General features: G+C 37.1%; 1 protein-coding gene across 3 annotated transcripts in view; it reads right to left on the bottom strand.

Annotated features, from left to right (window-relative positions):
* The window catches only part of KANSL1 (KAT8 regulatory NSL complex subunit 1), a 140,264-nt gene that overhangs the window by 46,170 nt on the left and 74,348 nt on the right, over nucleotides 1-19,746 (bottom strand). For all 3 annotated transcript variants that reach the window (XM_068976047.1, XM_068976046.1, XM_068976048.1), the window contains one exon: nucleotides 7,217-7,358. In XM_068976047.1, coding sequence (XP_068832148.1) covers nucleotides 7,217-7,358 — 142 coding nt within the window. The remainder of the gene's footprint in view (nucleotides 1-7,216; nucleotides 7,359-19,746) is intronic.

The raw sequence follows: 19,746 nt of genomic DNA on the forward strand, positions 1-19,746 counted from the left end.
TTACTTTGCCAACAAAGGTCTGTCTAGTCAAAGCTATGGTTTTTCCAGTAGTCATGTACGGGTGTGAGAACTGGATCATAAAGAAGGCTGAACGCTAAGGAATTGATGTTTTTCATTTGTGGTGTTGGAGAAGACTCTTGAGAGTCCTTGGACTGTGAGGAGATCAAACCAGCCAAGCCTAAAGGAAAATCAGTCTTGAATATTCATTGGAAGGACTGATGATGAAGTTTCAATACTTTGGCCACCTGATATGAAGAGTCAACTCATTAGAAACGACCCTGATATTGGGAAAGACTGAAGACAGGAAGAGAAAGGGATGACAAGAGGATAAGATGGTTGGATGGCATCACTGACTCAATGGACCTGAGTCTGAATAAGCTCTGAGAGATGGTGAAGGACAGGGAAGCCTGGAGTGCTGCAGTCCATGAGGTCCCAAAGAGTCAGACATGACTGAGTGGCTGAACAACAAAGTTAGAATCAGTTACTCTTTGTTCTTTCATTCATTCAAACCAAGCCATCATTTCTCCGTTCATCAACATTCTTTAGGTGCTGGGGGTACAGGAAGGCAGACATATCCTTCTCCCCATGCCCACCCCTGCCCAAACTTATCTCTCAAAGAGCTTAGAATTCTAATACTGGGACAAAGACAATCAACAATATATGAGTAAGTAAAATTTACATAGCCTACTGGTGGTGTTTAGTCGCTAAGTCCTGACTCTTGTGACCCCAGGGACTGTATATAGCCTGCACACGGGATTTCTCAGACAAGAATACTGGAGCAGGTTGTGATTTCCTTCTCCAGGCATTCTTCCCCATCTAGGGATCAAACATGCATCTCCTGCACTTGCAGGGAGATTCCTTACCAATACAAATAGCCACCAGGGAAGCCGATTCACATAGCCTATTAGAAAGTGTTAAAATGCTAAAAAACTAAAGAATAGTGAAGTTTAAGGACTGTAAGGAATTTTGTATGCCTGAAGTAAAATGAAAGAGTGGAGTTTATGAGTTTAGCTTAAGTTAGAAGAGTAAGAGGGGGTGGGGTGGTGCAGGGCCTTCAGAGTATCTCAGCTTTTACATTCTGATGGTAAATCACTGGAGTTTCAAGCAGAAGTGGGAAATGATCTGACTTACAGTTTAAAAGGATCAATTTGCTGCTGTGCTGACACAAAGATGAGTGGATAGGAAACAGAGAAGCAGAAAGAACAACTGCTTAGACCAAAGTGATTGGATTTCGGATACATATATTTGAAGACAGAATCAATCAGTTATGCAAGTATGATTCCTGGGATGGGATGGAAGGGAGTCAGAGACTCATTCAAGGTTTCCAGCCTCTGCCACAACAGTAGAGCTCCTATCTGTTGAGAAGTGTTTTCAATGCACATTAGTTTAAATCAAATCTATTTCTGTAAATATGTACTCAAGTGCTATGCTGATGTAGATACCATTCATATATCCATTCTTTGTCCGACCATCAAATCTACGTTATGTTCATTACAGCAAACAAAGCCAACGATTAAATCTTTACACTGTACCTCAAACCAAAAAAGATAAAAGCAACTGAAAGGAAGATGGGTAAATAAAAGGTATACAAATAGCTAAAATCTTTTCACTCCGTGAAATAAATGAAATGAAATAAATTTCATTCAGACATTTACTGAATGTCTACAATGTGTTGGGTGGTGTGAAACCCTAAGAATAAGAAAATAAATAAAATGCATACCACTCATAAGGAGTTTACCTTCACCTACCTCAGACAGGTAGGCAAAGTATTACAATGACAGTGCTCTAACAGCTTATAGAAGATGACATGAGAGTTGAAAAATGGTAGAGTCCAAGAGAGAGACTGACTGAAACAAGGTCTACATGATTATCTAAGTTTTCCTAAAATAGACTTGATACAGTTAATAACCATGAAAGGAAAGGTCACTGTGAGCCAAGAAAAACCCATGAAGTTCCACTCCACACCTCTCATGACAACCTGAAGCTGGGATTCCCTAGCATTCAGGGTTTACACTGGGTAAACATTACATGGCTGGGCCATCAGCCATGAGTGGCAATAACCTCGAGACTATTGCACTCTAAGGCCAAGGTGAAAAGTCCAGGAGAATCTCCCCACCCTTTACCACCACTCCCTAAGTCAGAATCAGGACCATGCCTGGATCATTTAGACCTACAAAACTCCTACAAAGGACAAAAGAAATTGGGAAGGCTCATGGTAGTACGGAGTCCTAACAGATCCTTGCAAATTATTCCTCTGTGGAAATACAAGTCTATCCTACATTTAAAAATGGCGGGGGCGGGGGGGGGGGAGGAAGTAAAATTGAAAAAGAAAGAAATGGTAGCAGAAACTGTGCTAAGCCTGATTACAAAACAGGGCAAAGGCAAGCAAGCAAAAAGGAAAGAAAAGAACATACTAATTTGTTTAGGAAAAAAAAAACCCTCACAAAACCAAAACACCTCTTCATCTGTAAACAAAATTAAGATGCAATTTCACATACTTACTTTCCTGCCCACCTTAGATCAGTGGGTACACTGGAGACCAGCTCCACAAGATTGTCTTGGGCTATGTAAAGATCATCCTGGGCTATGTAGGCAAGACACGGCTAACCACAAGGTCTTAGAACTCCATTAAGATGAAACTGCAACTATTTGACATCAATTCTGAAGAGAAGTATTCCAGGTTATTCCCATTCAGCAGCTTATCTATCATAAGTTTCATAGTTCTTCCACCTCTCATTCCCAATTAACACTTTCATCCTTAGCAAGGCTGTGGAATCTGACAGATCAGTCAAAAGAAGTTAAAAAAAGATAACATTTTGTATTAGATGTGAATGTTGAAGACTGTGTGTTAAGAGAAAGAAGTCTCCCTTACCAATAGAATCCTCTTGTTCCCTTGTGCGTTCACCTTCTTCAATAAATATGCTTAAGAGACACGATGAAAAGGATACAACAGCAGAACGCATCAGACAGGAAATGTTTTGGGGTCAGATACATTTAGAGCCCTGAGTTCAAATTTAGCTGTTTCTTACAAGCCTGTAAGCTGTTGCTTTCTGCGTTAAGTAACACACATGAATGTACTTCTATATAGTATGCACTCATGGTACAGATGCTATTTTCCTTTCTCATTCTAATATATGGGAGTATCTTTTTAAAAAAATAAAAGCTGATTGAATGTGCAAGTTAAGACATAATAGTATGAAGAAGAGTACAGAGGAGCTCCTAGTAACTGTACCCACTCTCCAAAGAGCAGCAGGAATCACTATTCTCACAGAGACTAATAATTACCAGCCTGGAAGGCAATACCTAACTTTTGATGGAAGAGAAAACTGACACTCATCCAGTAGTTCTCAAATACTTTCTTTTCTGGAATAGGTCACTTTAAGGAAATTAACATGCTAAAGAGTAAATCCAAAAAAGAAAATCTTACCCACCAGTTCCCCATCCAAAGACAAACTATAACTGTACAGCTGACCACCAAACCTAGATTTTGTGAAAATGCCTGTACAACTCTGGCTAACTTTGGAGAATGGGGAAGGAGAACACCAATCTCTTTACTAGAACACAGGAGTTTAAAAAAATCTCCCATTCCAGTAACTTATAAAATAGTCAAGCATTTAAGGCAAGTGCTAATTTGAACGACAGAGTCAGAATCTCAAATCTCAGCTCTGCACTCATTTAGTTGTATGACTATGAACAAACCACTTGATCTCTTTGACCCTTTATCTTTAAATTTGTGAATAACAGCAAAATGTTTAGTACAATGTTCAGCACATAGTAAATGTTGAAACTTCTGTCACTATAGTGATACATGAAGATCAGACGCAAGTTAATTATCTTTGGGGAAAATTCTAGTGCTTGCCCCCTAAAATCTGTCACCTAGAACCTATGAATGTGACCTGATTTGGAAACAGGCTCTTTGCAAACATCATCAGGCTAAAATGAAGATAAAGAGGAACAAAGAACCATTTAGTATGGGCCCTAAATCCCAACTTGATTGGTTTCCTTCTAAGAGGGAAATGTGGAGACACAGACACACTAAGAGAGAAGATGGAGGAAGAAATTGGAGTGATGCAGCTATAAACAAGAGGAACACCAAAGACTGCCAGCAACCACCAGAAGCCTGTGAAAAGCCAAGGAAATTTTTTCTCTCAGATCTTCAAAAAGAGCAGAGTCCTGCCTACATCTTGATTTAATTCTAGCCTCCAGAACTCTGAGAAAATAAATGTCTGTTGTTTTAAGTTTACCATCCAATTTGTGCAACCTTGTATGGCAGCCCCAGGAAATGAACACATTTGTTTCCAAAAGACATCATATAAATATTTAATAAAGCTGTAAATTTTCCTGATATATTATTTCAATTATTGTTCTACTTTTATTCTTCCTGTCAGCATTTTTAAGACTAGTAGCCATACATCTTTTCTGTAGACAAAAAAAAATGCACTATAATCTAGAATGTCTTGTTATAAACCATGAAACTAAGGCTAGTATGTGTTTAGTGACTTTTCTTCCCAAGGTTAGGACAACTAAGTCAGAACTAGAATCAAAAATGGTATACCAAGTCCAGGCCTGGTGTAGTAACATTATACCCTGAATGATAAAAAAAAAAAAACCATGGATAATCAATATATACACAAAACTTCCAATTAATCACTTTCCAGATATTCAGAGATAGCTAAGACTTTTGAAATAGATTGGGGGCAAAAGGAGAAGGGAGCAACAGATGATGAGATGGTTGGATAGCACCACTGACTCAATGGACACAGATTTGAGCTCTGGGAAATAGAGAAGGCCAGGGAAGCCAAGCATGCTGCAGTCCATGGGAATGCAAAGAGTCGGACACGACTTAGCAACTGAACAACAAGAAGACGACTTTTGATAATTTCACAAAACTGCTGTCATTACTACTGAGTTATGAGCTAAAGAATAAAGCAGGAACCAAAAGTGAGACTCCTTCCCACACAGGTAGGAAGACTGTAAACTGAGGCACACTGCCAAAGTACTTCTCTGAAGTATGCATAAAAAACAGAAGTATCCATGCTGTGACTCTGGTAAAGATACTTATTACGGCAACAAAGGTCCATCTAGTCAAGGCTATGGTTTTTCCAGTAGTCATGTATGGATGTGAGAGTTGGACTATAAAGAAAGCTGAGCGCTGAAGAATTGATGCTTTTGAACTGTGGTGTTGGAGAAGACTCTTGAGAGTCCCTTGGACTGCAAGGAGATCCAACCAGTCCATCCTAAAGGGAATCAGTCCTGAATGTTCATTGGAAGGACTGATGCTGAAGTTGAAACTCCAATGCTTTGGCCACCTGATGCGAAGAACTGACTCATTTGAAAAGACCCTGAAGCTGGGAAAAATTGAGGGCCGGAGGAGAAGGAGATGACAGAGGATGAGATGGTTGGATGGCATCACCAACCCGAAGGACAAGAGTTTGAGTAGGTGCCGGGAGTTGGTAATGGAGCCTTCACTACCCTGATGGACAGGGAAGCCTGGTGTGCTGCAGTTCATTGGGTCGCAAAGAGTCGCACACACTGAGCAACTGAACTGTAACATAACGGTGCCACTTACCATCAATAGCATCTTTGAGTTTACTAATAGTTTTATAATGAGGATCATATATAAACACACAATACATATAGTTGTATACAAATATAATAGATACAGCAGCAAATATGACTGACTGCTATTCTCATAATCTCAGTTATTACTAAGAGACTCCAGTTCTCAAATATGAAAATTCTCACTTAATTACTGGCTATAAAAGTCTTGATACAGACACTGACGAGGTGTCCCTAACTGAGCAAGAATGTTTTTCTCTTCAGGATAGGCATATTCAGCCATCTCCGAGATATATATACATATATTTTTTTAATCACCATTCCAGCTGGTATTCTGCAAATCTCACTTAATTTTCTTTGTGAAAAGAGCTAAGGAAAGCATAACATTTACTAACTCTGTGAATATTTTAAGGCATAATTCTTCATTTGCTCTAATTTTTAAAGTTAGTCAGGAATTTAATATGGTCCCTATCCTAGGGGAACCTATTTTTATTATTATTATTATTTAAAAAAAGGTTAAATCCTCTGGACTTTGCCTTCAATTATATTATGTTCCAATGAACTTTTGGAGAATTACATGTAACTCTATCTGGGAAAGAAACTCAAAGAACACTCCAGTATCATGTTTAGAATAAAAGCTTATATAATATATTAGGGAGGCTGCAGAACTTTTACTTCAAATCCTCACTCTTTTGTTCATCTTGGTAGTTAGTCACCCTTTAACTTTTGGCCTACTAATTAATTAATTTAATGCATGCAGTTCACAACTGCAGTATGTGGCAATTTTCTTAAGGCTCTGACCAGCACTAAGGCGGGACAAAAAAGTGTCATGATACTTATTTTTAGGAGCAGAAGATGCTTCATCTAGACCCACATGTTCAGTCAGGGAGTTCACTGCATCAAGCTAATACCAAAAGTACCTTGCAAGAAATTCAGCACCAAGAAAGGAGGATTTTTATTTGTCCCTGTGTTGCCACTAAGGAGAACAGTGTTGGTACACAGGAGGCACTCAACTATTTGCTGAATGGATTTCTTTTCCATGTACATCGATCGCCCAGTCAAACCCCAAATAAGCAGAGGACATTTTTATAACTTGATTTTTCAGGAGAAAAATTCTACAAACATCACTGTTAAAGACAAAAGCGGTATGGTAAGAGTCAATCCACCACAAGCAGGACAAGGAAAAAATGAAATCACCAGAGTCTAATCTTGCCTGAATTATCTTTCAGAAAAAAGATCCATTTTTTCCTCAAGAAAGTAATGGAAGCTAAGCAGCAAAAGAGAAACACATTTAAGTTTAAAAAAAAAAAAAAGGCGAAAACCCTCAGTCACCACCACTTTTTCATATATATAACAATTATGCAGGTATGGTCAATGGCTTACCTTAAATCGTGCCGACCCTCCTTTTAATTGTTCCCTGTTAGCCTAGATATACAAAATGTTTTGTTCTAAACCCATATTCTAATCTAACATTATATTCTAACAGTGTTGTCTGCATTATGCTAAGTAACACCAGGCTCTTAAACAAATTAAACAGCTACATCAGATCATATTAAATCATTCTCTTTGACATAGTTAAGAGTTATTTAGGGATGGGGAAAAGGGGATAATGATAGTTTTTAGCTGGGCTGAAAAAGACCAGACACTTATCCCTTACCTTATTAGCACGTATCTGTTTGTAAATATCTGTTTGCTGCCGAATCCGATATTCCAGGTCAGAAACATGAGCCTGAAGCCAGTTCCAGCGGCTGACAATAGCTGCTCGGTCTGCAGCCCATCTCCACTCTGACCTGCGCCTCCTAAAAGGAAATAAACTGAGTGAAATCCAAGAGTAGCAGTAACATTCATGTTAAATGGGACTGGGAAGGTTTTAACATCTAAATGCCTTTATACAAACCAACTTGAGTGTCAAGAAAAACTCAGTACTAAGTGTATATACGTCACAGGCCACGTGGAGAATAAAACTCTTCGCATATAGATACATCCCAAATTAACTAGCTGAAACTGCCTTCCAAATATCCTGATCTGGCGGCAAACAATTTTTGTGAATTTTCAAAATTTCTCAGGAGACAGAAATATTTTCTACTTCAAGACATATAAAGAATAAAGATTACAGATCTACACAGAAAATCCAACACACCACCAATTATAAAACTAACCAAGGCGTCAGCAAAGTTGCGGAGTAAAGATCAACATACCCAAATTAACAGTGTTTCCAAAAGTCAACACGTAGAAAATGCTCACTTTTTAAAAAAGCACTACTTACAACACTAACAATTGCTAACTTTATATACCAAATATCTTTGCATAGAATGTAATAAAACCAAGAGACCTACTTAAAAAGTGAGATAGATTTTTTAAGATAACAATTTTCATATCTATTTATAGAGTCAAATAAGCTCCAATCAAATTCCCCATAGGGCTTTTTGTTTTTTTCTTTGACTGGCCACATGGCTTGTCAGATTTTAGTTCCGCAACCAGGGGTTGAATTTGGGCCCTTGGCAGGGAGAGTGAAAACTCCTAACCACTGGATTACCAAGGAATTACCCACCTCCTGGGGTTTTTAATGGAAGCTTACAAACATTCATTCAAAAATTCACATTAGGGGGGAAAAAAAAAAAGGACCAGCACTAGAGAAATTCTAAAGACAGTATGATGAACATTCACACTGCAGATGTAAGATAAAGCTATGATGATTAAGGCAGTCTAGAAAGACAAAAAGACAGTGGGACAGAATACAGAACTCCTAAACTTAGAACTGGCTACATGTAAGAGATGGGCAGTCAGAACAGTGAGGAAAGAATGAATTATTCAAAAAATGGCATTGAGATGCCAGTTCTTTACATGAAAAAATACATGAAAAAAATAAAATTACTTCCTTTCTTTATGATATAATTCCCTAGTTTTGGAATTCCTAAATCCAGAAAGCTGAACGTAACAAGATTATCTTTGAAACTTCAGAGCAGGGAAGAATTTCTTAAGTCTCTTAAAAAAAATTGAGCTAACTTTCAACAAACTGCAAAAGATTTAATAAAGTTAAAGGCAAGCAACTGGTTGGCAGAAGATATCTGCAACATACAAAACTAAAAATAAAATGACAGAATATATAACAGAACTCCAACAAAGAGGTTTAAGAAGACAATCTAACAAAAGATGAATATATTAAAATCTGCATAAGAGAAATCCCAATGGCCAATAAATACATAAAAATATGCCATGTCTTATTAGATTTTGGTTAAAATATTAGATATATTAAGACATCATTTCAAACCCAGATTGGAAAACCCAAGTGTTGGTAGATGTGGAAAACAGTAATTCATATACTGCCAACAACAATAAAAACCAGCACCACCATTTTTAAAGAGTAATCTGGAAATATCTGGCTAGGGGGAAAATGTGTATACTCAGCCATTGTGAAATTCTACTTCTGACAATATAACCTGCTCATCTGCATAAAGAAATAGGTTCATTGCAATAGTAATGAAACCTATTGTAACGAAAAATTAGTTACAATTTAATTTGCTAAAATAGGGAAACAGATAAACTAATTTACTCCTTTAAGGGATTTTTCTATAGTAACAGAAACTAATTAACTAGAGCTATCTGTATCAATCTGACTGTATCTCAGAAGACAATGCTGAATGGAAAAATATAAAAACTAATAATAAACAAAATAAGTACTTTTATAGTTACACACAATTAAGGAATTTAATGGAATATTGTTTATCAATTTAATCATAACTATATGTATCAACACAACTAAATCTCAACAATGTGGAATGGAAAAACTATATGAAAACTAAACAAAACAAACAAAACCCAAGCAAACAAACAGACAAAAAGCAACTAAAAGCTCCCTCATACCACAAGGAAGACTGAAGATCCTGAGTGCCCCAACTAAGACCCGCACAGCCCAACCCTCCCCCGCCACCAAGACAAAAGACGAATGAAACACAATTTTAAGACTTGTTACCAATACATAAATAGTAAATGCATAAAAACATGTACAGTGCTGATAAACAGCAAATTCAGGATCAGCGTCCTCCTTAGCCTTGGGAAGGGGAAAAGGTAAGTTAGATTTTAGCTGTATCTGTTATGTAAGGTTCAACTTCTCTTTAAAAACTAAAAGTCTGATAGAAAACAGCAACTTTAATATGAGAGGAAGTACCTGGCATCTGGTATACTCTGTAACCAAAATATTTTATGATCTTCCACAAAATTCTATTTCAAGAAAGTAGTAGTCATACTGCCCTTAGCCCCATCTCCAATCAGGTTATACATACTCATTACCAAAACATTTTAAGTGACTCTAAGTGAACTTTAACACAGTCCACTGGTAGAGTGAAATAGGCATTTTACAATTTCCTAATCTTGATGGAATAAGCACAAGATCTAGAGATCCTTTCTTCTTTAGTACAATCATCTGGCTCAATGTTGGCTGCAGGTCTAGTTCTAGCCCAAATTCAGAAAAAGAACCTCAAGACGTCAAGTGCAACCTCTGGATCATTCTTGCACTATAAAAATGTTCCCCCTTCACTAAAAGAAGTAAAACTAGTCAACCTTCATGTCCTATTTCCAGCCTTCACTACTCTTCAAGGTTTATAACCTTCCTATCTTGTAAAATCTCTTGGTTTCACAGGTTCATTCCTGAAGCTGCCACAGTACCAATCCCCACCATCCACCACCACTGGGATACTCCAGGTAACCTCCTCAGCTACCACGCCTAACATGAACCACATTATACTATTCTTAAATAAAATCTCAATTCTTATTTCTTCCTGTCACTCTTATGTGTAAGAAACCAGTTTTTATCTGCTTCTTTACAAATCCTAAGTCTTCAAGAAAACAAAGTAGAAGGGGAGTCAAATACCATAAAAGGCAGCACTTCGAAGCCAAAAAGTGATTAGTAAAATTCACAAAACACCCACTTAATGACAGGTTTATTGTCAGACAAATGTATTTTAACAATTGACAGTGGCTAGCCCAAGTAATACTCTAACATTGAAAACCAAAGCGGGGAAAGATGATTTCTTGGCTAATTTACAGCACTTCTTCCTTAGTCACCCCTGGTGGACAAATAATCCTGGCAGTCTTGACCAAGGATCCTGAACTCAGCTCAGAAGCCTTCTCACCAAAGTGTTCCAACAGCAAGCACTCTGAATTGGCAGGAAAGAGGAAATTTATTATTTCTGAATTTTGACACATCTTAAACGAAAGAATTTTTTTTTCTCTTCTTTCTTGTTTGAGGTCAAGGAAAAAGTAAGAAGGAAATGAAAACACTTTAACTATGTGAAAACTTAAAAATACAAAAGGAAAAGAAAATTCCTTAAAACATTTCAGTTCCTAAAACTCTGGTGGATAAACACTTTTTTTCCCAAATATTAAAGAATAGCCCCTTTCAATTTTCTTATTGTCAAAATGAACAGCCTGATAAATATTATTCTAAATACTAGTGCAAAACCTAATTACCGATTTTTTTTTTTTTGGAAGCCTAATAAGCTAATTAAAGACAGGCAGTGTTAAGGGAGGACCACAACCCCCAATTATGAACATGTTTCAATTCTACAAATACATTTGTCATATGACAGTTTCTAACCAGATAAAATTTTCAGTAGGAAGTTGTCATGTAATTAATGAACAATGGAAAACCCCACCTTAAGTGTCCAAAATACCAGCAACATGGCCAGAAATCTGAATTGTTAACAAAGGTGGGAGGTGTACAGTTAGCAAGCCTGAGGTGAGCTGTGAAGATGTTACGACACTCCAATGGCAAATCAGAACACAAAGCATAGTGTAAGAATAACAGCTTCAAGCAGAGTTTATGTATTTTTTTCCTTAACAAAAACAACATGCTACAGAAATTCAGTTTATCAGAGGCAGAAGTAGATTTCATCCCTAATATTCAAAATGTAAATTATTACTCTTAATAATTTACAGCTCAAAACGAGAGACAGTGATTTAAAAGCAGGGTCATGCTTTAAAAATAACATGTCACTAAGACTGCAGAGAGATACTTATGTAAATATAATGATGAACTGGTTTCTACTGTTGTCATTATCAATAATGAAGGGAAAAAAATGTGGATTCCAACACTGAGAAGTCTTTTAACTCTTTCCTGTTGCTTACTCTGTGCTAACAATTAGTAAATCCTGTTTCTGTGCAGGATGTGAGGATGCCTTCTAAGGTGCTTTCTGTGAACTGTTATCTCACTTTGTACCAAAATACTTTGTCTACATGTACTGGACTACCACCTGAGTGGGAAGTCATTTTAACTAATATTTTGTTCCTTGATTTTATTAAACAGTTTACTGGTAAATTTCCTTTGCCTACATGTGTGGGATAAAGATCCATTAAACTTTTACACAATGAATTGCTTTTTGGGGTCCCTAAACATGGAAAGATACAATACCAAGAACTGCTTCTGTAATATCACACGACTATGTTACCAGTATTTATTTGTATAATAGTGTATGTCCTATAAATAGATTTATTTTTTAGCTATGTGAAGCTATATAGCTTTAATAGTTATTGTTTTTTTTAAACAGGGTTAGAGTATTGTCACACATTGAGAACTTAAGATGCTCTATGGGATCTAACAATAATTATTTACTTGAACAAAAAAAATCATTTCCTCTAAGAAAGCTCTGGTATTTGTAAACAATTGAAAGCTAAACAGTGGAAAGTACTAGAAAATTTAGAGTTCAAGTTACATGTTGGTCAGCAGAGAAAACAAGAAAGGGATTAATTTTTGTTTTTAATTCTCTAAAATCCTCTTGAATGATAATGTTAATGGTGATATTTTATTAGCAGAGGACAAACAGATCAATATGGGGACGCTGATGTAAGGAGATTAAACTTTTCTTAGGGGATGACAGAGGACAAGATGGCTGGATGGCATCACTGACTCAATGGACATGAGTTTGAGCAAACTCTGGGAGATGGTGATGGACAGGGAGGCCTGGTGTGCTGCAGTCCATAAGATTACAAAGAGTCAGACATGACTGAGCAACTAGACAAGACAAGAAATGTAAAAACTAAGTTTATCCACTGAATCTTCAAAGGTGTCAATGATAAAACCTTTTTTTTTTTTTTTTACTACACCTTAAGAATAACTTACCTTAGCTCTACCACTAAGAAAAGCAACACGGAAAGCAATTTCTACTCACACAGAGAAAAGACTGCCAACTGACTGTAAAAGAGATTACTAATACAACTCTTTGTAACTGATAAACCCCATTTCACTGCCTACAGTGCTGCCACAGACAGCAGTGGCAGATACTGCACTGCCTTTTTACTCAAAGATACACTGCAGTAAAAGCTGATTTATCTAAAAGTAATACTAAAGTTCGGCACTGACCCATGTCAAACACCTGACCTAGCTAAGTCACCTCATTCTAGTCCAGGATGGGAAACCTTTAAGTCCAGTAGAACAGTGGTGGTGGATTGAACTTTTCCCTGATCTGGAAATGTAACAAAATAAAAGTAAAATGATTATCCACAGCAAGTTACACAGTACCACGTTCTACCAAAAACTATTCAACAGTTATGTGCTACTTCCACAAGTGCAAAATTTCTGAAACACCGACATTCTGAAGTCTCTAGGTTCTTTAGATGACTTATAAAACCAATAAAACAGACTACGTGAAATTGAGATCATCATCGAACGTCAGAGCATACAGCTGCTAGATTCACAGTATCCAGGGTAAGGCTTAGGGTCAATACAGGAAAGAACAGAAAATCTTAACATTACTAAGAGTAGCATAAAAAAATGTGTATATAAGTATTAACTACCAAGCTCAAGAGCGATGTGAAAAGAACCGAAGGAAGAGCAGGAAGATAGGTTTAAGCCAAGTTCTCATTTTTATTTACTTTGTATGATCCTAGACGTGTGTAAATTGACCTCTAGAAATAATAGCAACGTCAGCCTCACAGGATGTGGTATTCACAAAACGATATAATCTTAACTGTAAAGTACAGTATGTATATCAGAAAAGAACAATTATTAAATAAATATAAACTTTGGATTTTAATTCCGCATCATAAAAGGTACAAAAGAGGACAAGAGATAAAGTCTCTTAAGAGGCATACATAATCAGGAAATAGGTGTTTTCAATTAGCAGCAGAACTCTGAGTGTCTTGAGTGTTGGGTTCAAAGACACCTAAAGCAGTTCTACTCTATAAAATCCAGAGTAGTTCACTAAAACTGACACTGTAATCAGTCAGAACTTCAATGACATTATCCCTGTGGCCCCAAATTTACAGAGATGAGGGAAATAAAGTTGAGCGGGGACCAGGAAGGAGAACCAAACTGTCTAGTGTCAAACATCCCACACTTTAGCCATAAAACTCATAGATGAGAATGTAAGACACTGTGGCTGTCACTCTAGGTTATATCAGCTTTCTAGAGCTGTTCTGTAGCAATAGGAAGTAAATGTTCCAGAGCCAACTCATCCTGGTAAGATTCGGGGTTGAACACTTGACCCTTCTGTCTCACTGCTTAAGTCAGATTACCTCTGAAATTGAAATAAGATGTATTTTGGCATATTATCTCAGCCAAGCTTTCAATCCATCAGGAACTCTTTCTCCCTTCTCCCCTCCATTTAACAAATACTTAAGACCTATTATTTTATTTACCAGGGATTATACTAGGTGCTGGGGACACAATACAACAAACAAAAATGCTGACTCAGAGCTTAATGGGGAAGACAAATGTTAACAATTAATCATGCAAAACGTGAGATAAGAGACAATAACTATGACATCAGATTTAGACTGGGAGATCTGGAAAATTTCTCTGTGGGATAAACAACCTGAGCGCCAAAGAGTAAGTTAGGACTTGAACAAGCAATCTTGCTGAGGTAAGGGGTAGAGGTTACGGAGAGATACAGAAGACCGTGAATGAGGATCGTGGTATGTCTTAGAAGAAGAAACAACTTGTCTACAGGTAATGGAGCTGCAGCCCTGACAGTGAAGGAGGAAAATGCACTGGAGTTGACACTGGATATAGGCAGGTAGGGTCAAATCCCATAGGACCCTAATCCATGTTAATATTATGAAACAGTATAAACAATCCTGACCTTGGTCCATGTTCTTTATCTTGGAACTCCTATTTTAAATGAAAAACATTTTAATACTAGCTAAGGGATAATGAACTCCCATATAACCATCAACTAGCTTAAACTATCAATTCTTGGCCAATCTTACCACATCCAAAACATCTATCTATCCCTCCTCCTTACAGATTGATTTTGAAGCCAATTCTCATGATCAGATCATTACATCTGGCACATGTTTTTATGTGTCTCCAAAAGGTAAACTCACTTTACATATATTAAAAAAAAATTCCTTAATGTCAAATATCTAGTAGTTATTCAAATTTCCAGGATCATCTCAACTGGTCAGCCCAAATCAAAGTCAAGTAAGATCCACACACTGTGTTTGGTTAAAACACCTCAAATTTTAAGTTTTCCTCTTTTTATCCCCCCTCACAATTTATTTGTGGAAGAAACAGAGCTATCTGTCCTTTAGAATTTCCCATGTTTGTGAATTCTGCTGATTGTACTCTTGTCACAAAGCCCACACCTTTAAACTTTGTAAACTGACACCTCTAAACAACCTACAATTTGTTATTTATTATTCTGTAGATCAGCAGATAAATTATTTGTACATTCAATTTTTTCATGTTTAAGACTGAGATATATGCTTTAAAAAAAAACCACACCCAACCTTTAAAGAATTATATAAGGTACTTCAAACTGCTCTCAATGTACACCTGTCAGACTCTTTATTAAACATGATAACATATACATAATATATAACCTGCCAGGCACAATAAAAGAAAGAAACATAATAATTCTCCAACAGACTCTCAGCAGCCCTTAGGCCACTGTGTTTGTTCTGTGGGAGACTACAACCAGGAAATACCTATTAACATCTTTTATTCCTAAAAACCACCTCCCTCTTGGGAGTCTTTCCTGCTGATCTGTATCTCACAATTCATTACTTTGTATTCTTCACGCTTAGTGTGGTCCCCTTATTTTGTTACTAATGTAATATTTCCAAGTCAGGCCTTATATATGATTGGTCTTCAAGTAGATTATCCATGCCTTCTTATAGGCACTACTTACTGTGTGCTTTAGCTGCTCATTAATCTTCAATGTTATCTGTATCTATGTATTATAATTTATGAATAAGAAATTCTCAGGAAATATTAAAAAATGAGACTTATTTTGGCTCTGCTTAATTTTCAAACTCAAAAACACCTAAATTAAGTCTGAAAGACCTGAATGCCTGAGACACACTTAAGTGTTCTAATGGAGAAAAATAAAGCCTTACAAAGGATGGAAATGGTTTACAGTTCTTTGTGGCTGGTTGAGAACTGGACATTGAACTGGAGGATGAAGATTCAGAACAAAACAGTGGCTTAGTTACTGTGCCTTTTTTAGAGTGTAGGAATCTGCTGTTTCTAGAAGAAAGGAAAATGACAAAGTCAGTACTGAAAAGATCTCAGCTATTAAAGTAACTGCTAATCCAGAATGGCTCCTCCAGAGTGAACCAGTCAAGTTTCTGTCCACTGTACTGCCTAGAGAAGCCATCGCTTTATAAAAGTGATTTCCATTTAGAATCTTTCAATAATCAAACTGAGGCTAGAATATTCAAATTGTGTATGTAATACTAATTTCTCCTATGAAAATTCTAAATAGTTAAATAATCCCATTCACTCAAAAGCCATAAATTAAACTGTAAGAGTATTAATAGTAAATTGCTATTATTTGATCTAGCTCACTCACCAAAGCAAGAGACTGACTAGGATCACACCTTACAACTTAAAGAACCTATTACAAGCAGCATGGGACTTAGAAGCTTCTCATAAACAGCACACTACTCCCCAGCTTGGGTTCCTTAAAGCAGAGTCAACAGTACAGAGTTTGGACAAGGAAGTAACAGGTGACAGAGGGTATCAGCATTTGTCATTCCACGGGGAGAACTTGTTTCTGGCCATCTCTAGAATGATCAAAAACTCTTAGAGAGAAACGTTTTCTTCTCACTTTAAAAATAAAATACAGTTTTACAAGGACCAGGACCTATGATCCTTGTCCTTCCAACAGATAAAAACCAGTGTAACCTTAGAGTGAAGCTAACCCCTTTCTCCTTTGGTGCCAGATCTCAGAAACCACTCTGGCTAGTCTCTTTTGCCAGAGGGAGACGTGAAATTACAGTCCACACTCTTACTCTAAACCCACACAGACCAGGAAAAATAAAGCTAGATTTCAAAGCTATATTCTTAATAACAACTATACACAACCTGAATGGATGCTTACAGAGGGTCCTGTGAATGTTCTGGATGCTTTTAAAACAGTAAAACAGAATTCACACATCATCTCCACATTACCATGCTTTTTCATACCATTTACTAATAGTTAGAATCTTAAATTATATGATACAAGATATTGTATCTCAAAGTTTTCTTGGCATCTTTTGAACATTTTCCCCTACGAACTTGAAAATTACTCTGTCAAAGTTCTTGTTTACTACATAGTATATAAACACACTCTCCACCCCACCTCCCACAAAACCTTTATGAAAGCATTTTAATGCCCTAGTGAGCCCTCAGACATCAAACTAGCTTGCAGTGCAGAATGACTGAAGACCCAGAGACACGTCCCTGGAACAACGGGGCGACAAAAGCAAGTGGTGATCTCCATCACAATGCCAACAAATGCCCAGCATGTGGCAAGTATTCAGCAAGTGGTAGCTGCTGCTGTTCTCACTTACCACCATACCCAGCTGAACTAACTCAGCTACTGTTAAGGCACTCTGTGCCCTTCCATCCAATGGCAAATATTTGTTTTGGTAAGTGTGTATTCCTTAAACACACTTGAGAAACAGGAACCTGAGACCAAATGTCTTTTGTTTTAATCGAGTTCCAACATGCTTGGCAGGGTATGTAATGAGAGCTGGAGGGTGATGAGGGAGACGGCTTCACAGGTCATTTATTCTGTAGTAGTCCCTTTCACTATAAATAAATAAAAGTGATGAAGATAAACTTATTCACAAATTCAAGATCACTGAGAAGTAACCACAGTAATTATTCCCAACTCATTAAGAACCAGTCCCTGGGACTTCCCAGGTGGGCCAGTAGCCAAGACTCCATGCTCCCAATGCAGGGGGCCTGGATTTGATCCCTGGTCAGGGAACTAAATGCCACATGCCACAGCTAAGAGTTTGCACACTGCAATACAGGTTGAAGATCCCACATGCCGCAAACTAAGACAGCACACCCAAATATAAACAAAATAAATACATTTTAAAATGTCAATTCAAGTTGAGTTTGGGAAACCCTGCTCTATAAGGCAGACCTTAAAAACCACTACTCAGTTCTCTTATCTATAAAACTTGTGAGCTGGACTGAAAAAAAATAAAACAAACTTACAAAGTGCTTTCTTTATAAGATGTGATGAACCTATGGCCACTGGCCTAAGTACACATCCTGTATGTACAGCTGTAATTTATACTAGGGGGAAGAGGATATTATTTATAACTAGATAGGTATCTGAAAGGCTCAATTCCCTCCAGATGCTGCAACAAAATTCCTTCCCTTAATGACAAGACTCATATATTATATAGAGTTTGTAAGTGCTGGGATGTTGACCAAACAATGATACCAAGTTTAAATCTAAATCATCCTCTCAAAATATGCCCCAAACTTTAAAACTGAAAGAAACCATAGTATCTCTAAACATCTCAACTTTTAAATGGTCAAAACTAAACCCAAAAGAGTAAATGACTTTCCCAGTCAGAAGTAATTCAGTCATTCAAGCTCTTAAAGCAAATGTCAGGAAAAGATGCTCATATGAGTACGGTACACCAACATGCGCTGAGAGTTAACTTTGCTTTTAAAAATTACTTTGGCTTCTGTAACTGGGTACAGGTAACAGTGATGCAAATGCTGTCTTTTAAAAATTTAACACCTATTTTACGGATTCAGAAATAAGACTACCTGATCAGTGCTATATTTGACATTTTACATAAAATTAAGCCTGATGATTTATTCTTAGAAATAAGCAAAACCATATAAATAATAGGAAAACATACACCAATCATCTAAATGGCAACATGTTTTAAAAAAAAGGAAAACAATTTCACTATTAAAGGAAATCAAGCCCCCAATCTATTCTATATGCATGGCCCTCAAGTCTCACTTGATTGATCACTAAGGTCCTTATAGCTCCAAAATTCTACTCCTGTTTGCTCCTAAGTGACACACTATAAATAAACAGGAGACTCAACATCTTGCTCAGTTTTTAGGTATGTTCCTACAAACAAGGTACCAACTGTTACTAATGCACTAAAGCTGACAGGCAACAGAGTGATTTAAGTAACTAAATTCCCCAAACTAGGCTTAATCCCAGTAAAGTTAATCAAACAATTGCTTCAGCATTTCAACAAAAATGTCAGTTTCTTTCCAGATCACACATCACACAGAAAGATTCCGTCCAGATAAGGTTTGGAACAAGTTTCTTTCCAGTCTATCCTGATTTAGGCACCCTCTAAAGATCTGACTAGGTAAAGATTCATCTCTCTCAAACTGCTCCAGTTTTTCTTTTACAACACTCAGCTGTTTTTATACATAAGACAAGCATAATTATTTTGAAGAACAAAAGAAAGTTAAAACCATTTTTCTTTCTCCTCTGCTGCATTAGAGCAAATAGTATAAAGATACATAGTTCAACAGCACTACCCCCACTACCAACAATCATACAGCTCCTAAAAGCTAAACAGAAATCATAGGAAAAATATCCACTCTAGAGATGAAAATAATGTTCCAGGTGTATCACATGGCAGCACGCATGTACAGCTTTTCAGAACTACATGTAAATTCAAACTAAAGACAAAAACTTCACTGTGACATGACAGAAGAGAAAGTTCATCTGTACAACAATCTCACTCCCACCCAAAACTGTGTGTGAACAATCCAAACAGCTCTAGGAAAGTCAATAAATATCTTTGTGAAGGACAGAAGTGCTAAGGCAACTACAAAATAAGCACATGCAACTTTCACTGGTTCCCCAGAGACAGATAGGGTCATCACACCTCTGTGATGTAAAATGCTCAAGCTGCTCACAGACACCTGCTGAATGCCACCTGACTGCTGCAGAGTGAGTTACCCACCCTACTCCCAGGGGT

Source organism: Capricornis sumatraensis, chromosome 8 (assembly GCF_032405125.1).
Source record: "Capricornis sumatraensis isolate serow.1 chromosome 8, serow.2, whole genome shotgun sequence".
Classification (NCBI taxonomy): Eukaryota; Metazoa; Chordata; class Mammalia; order Artiodactyla; family Bovidae; genus Capricornis; species Capricornis sumatraensis.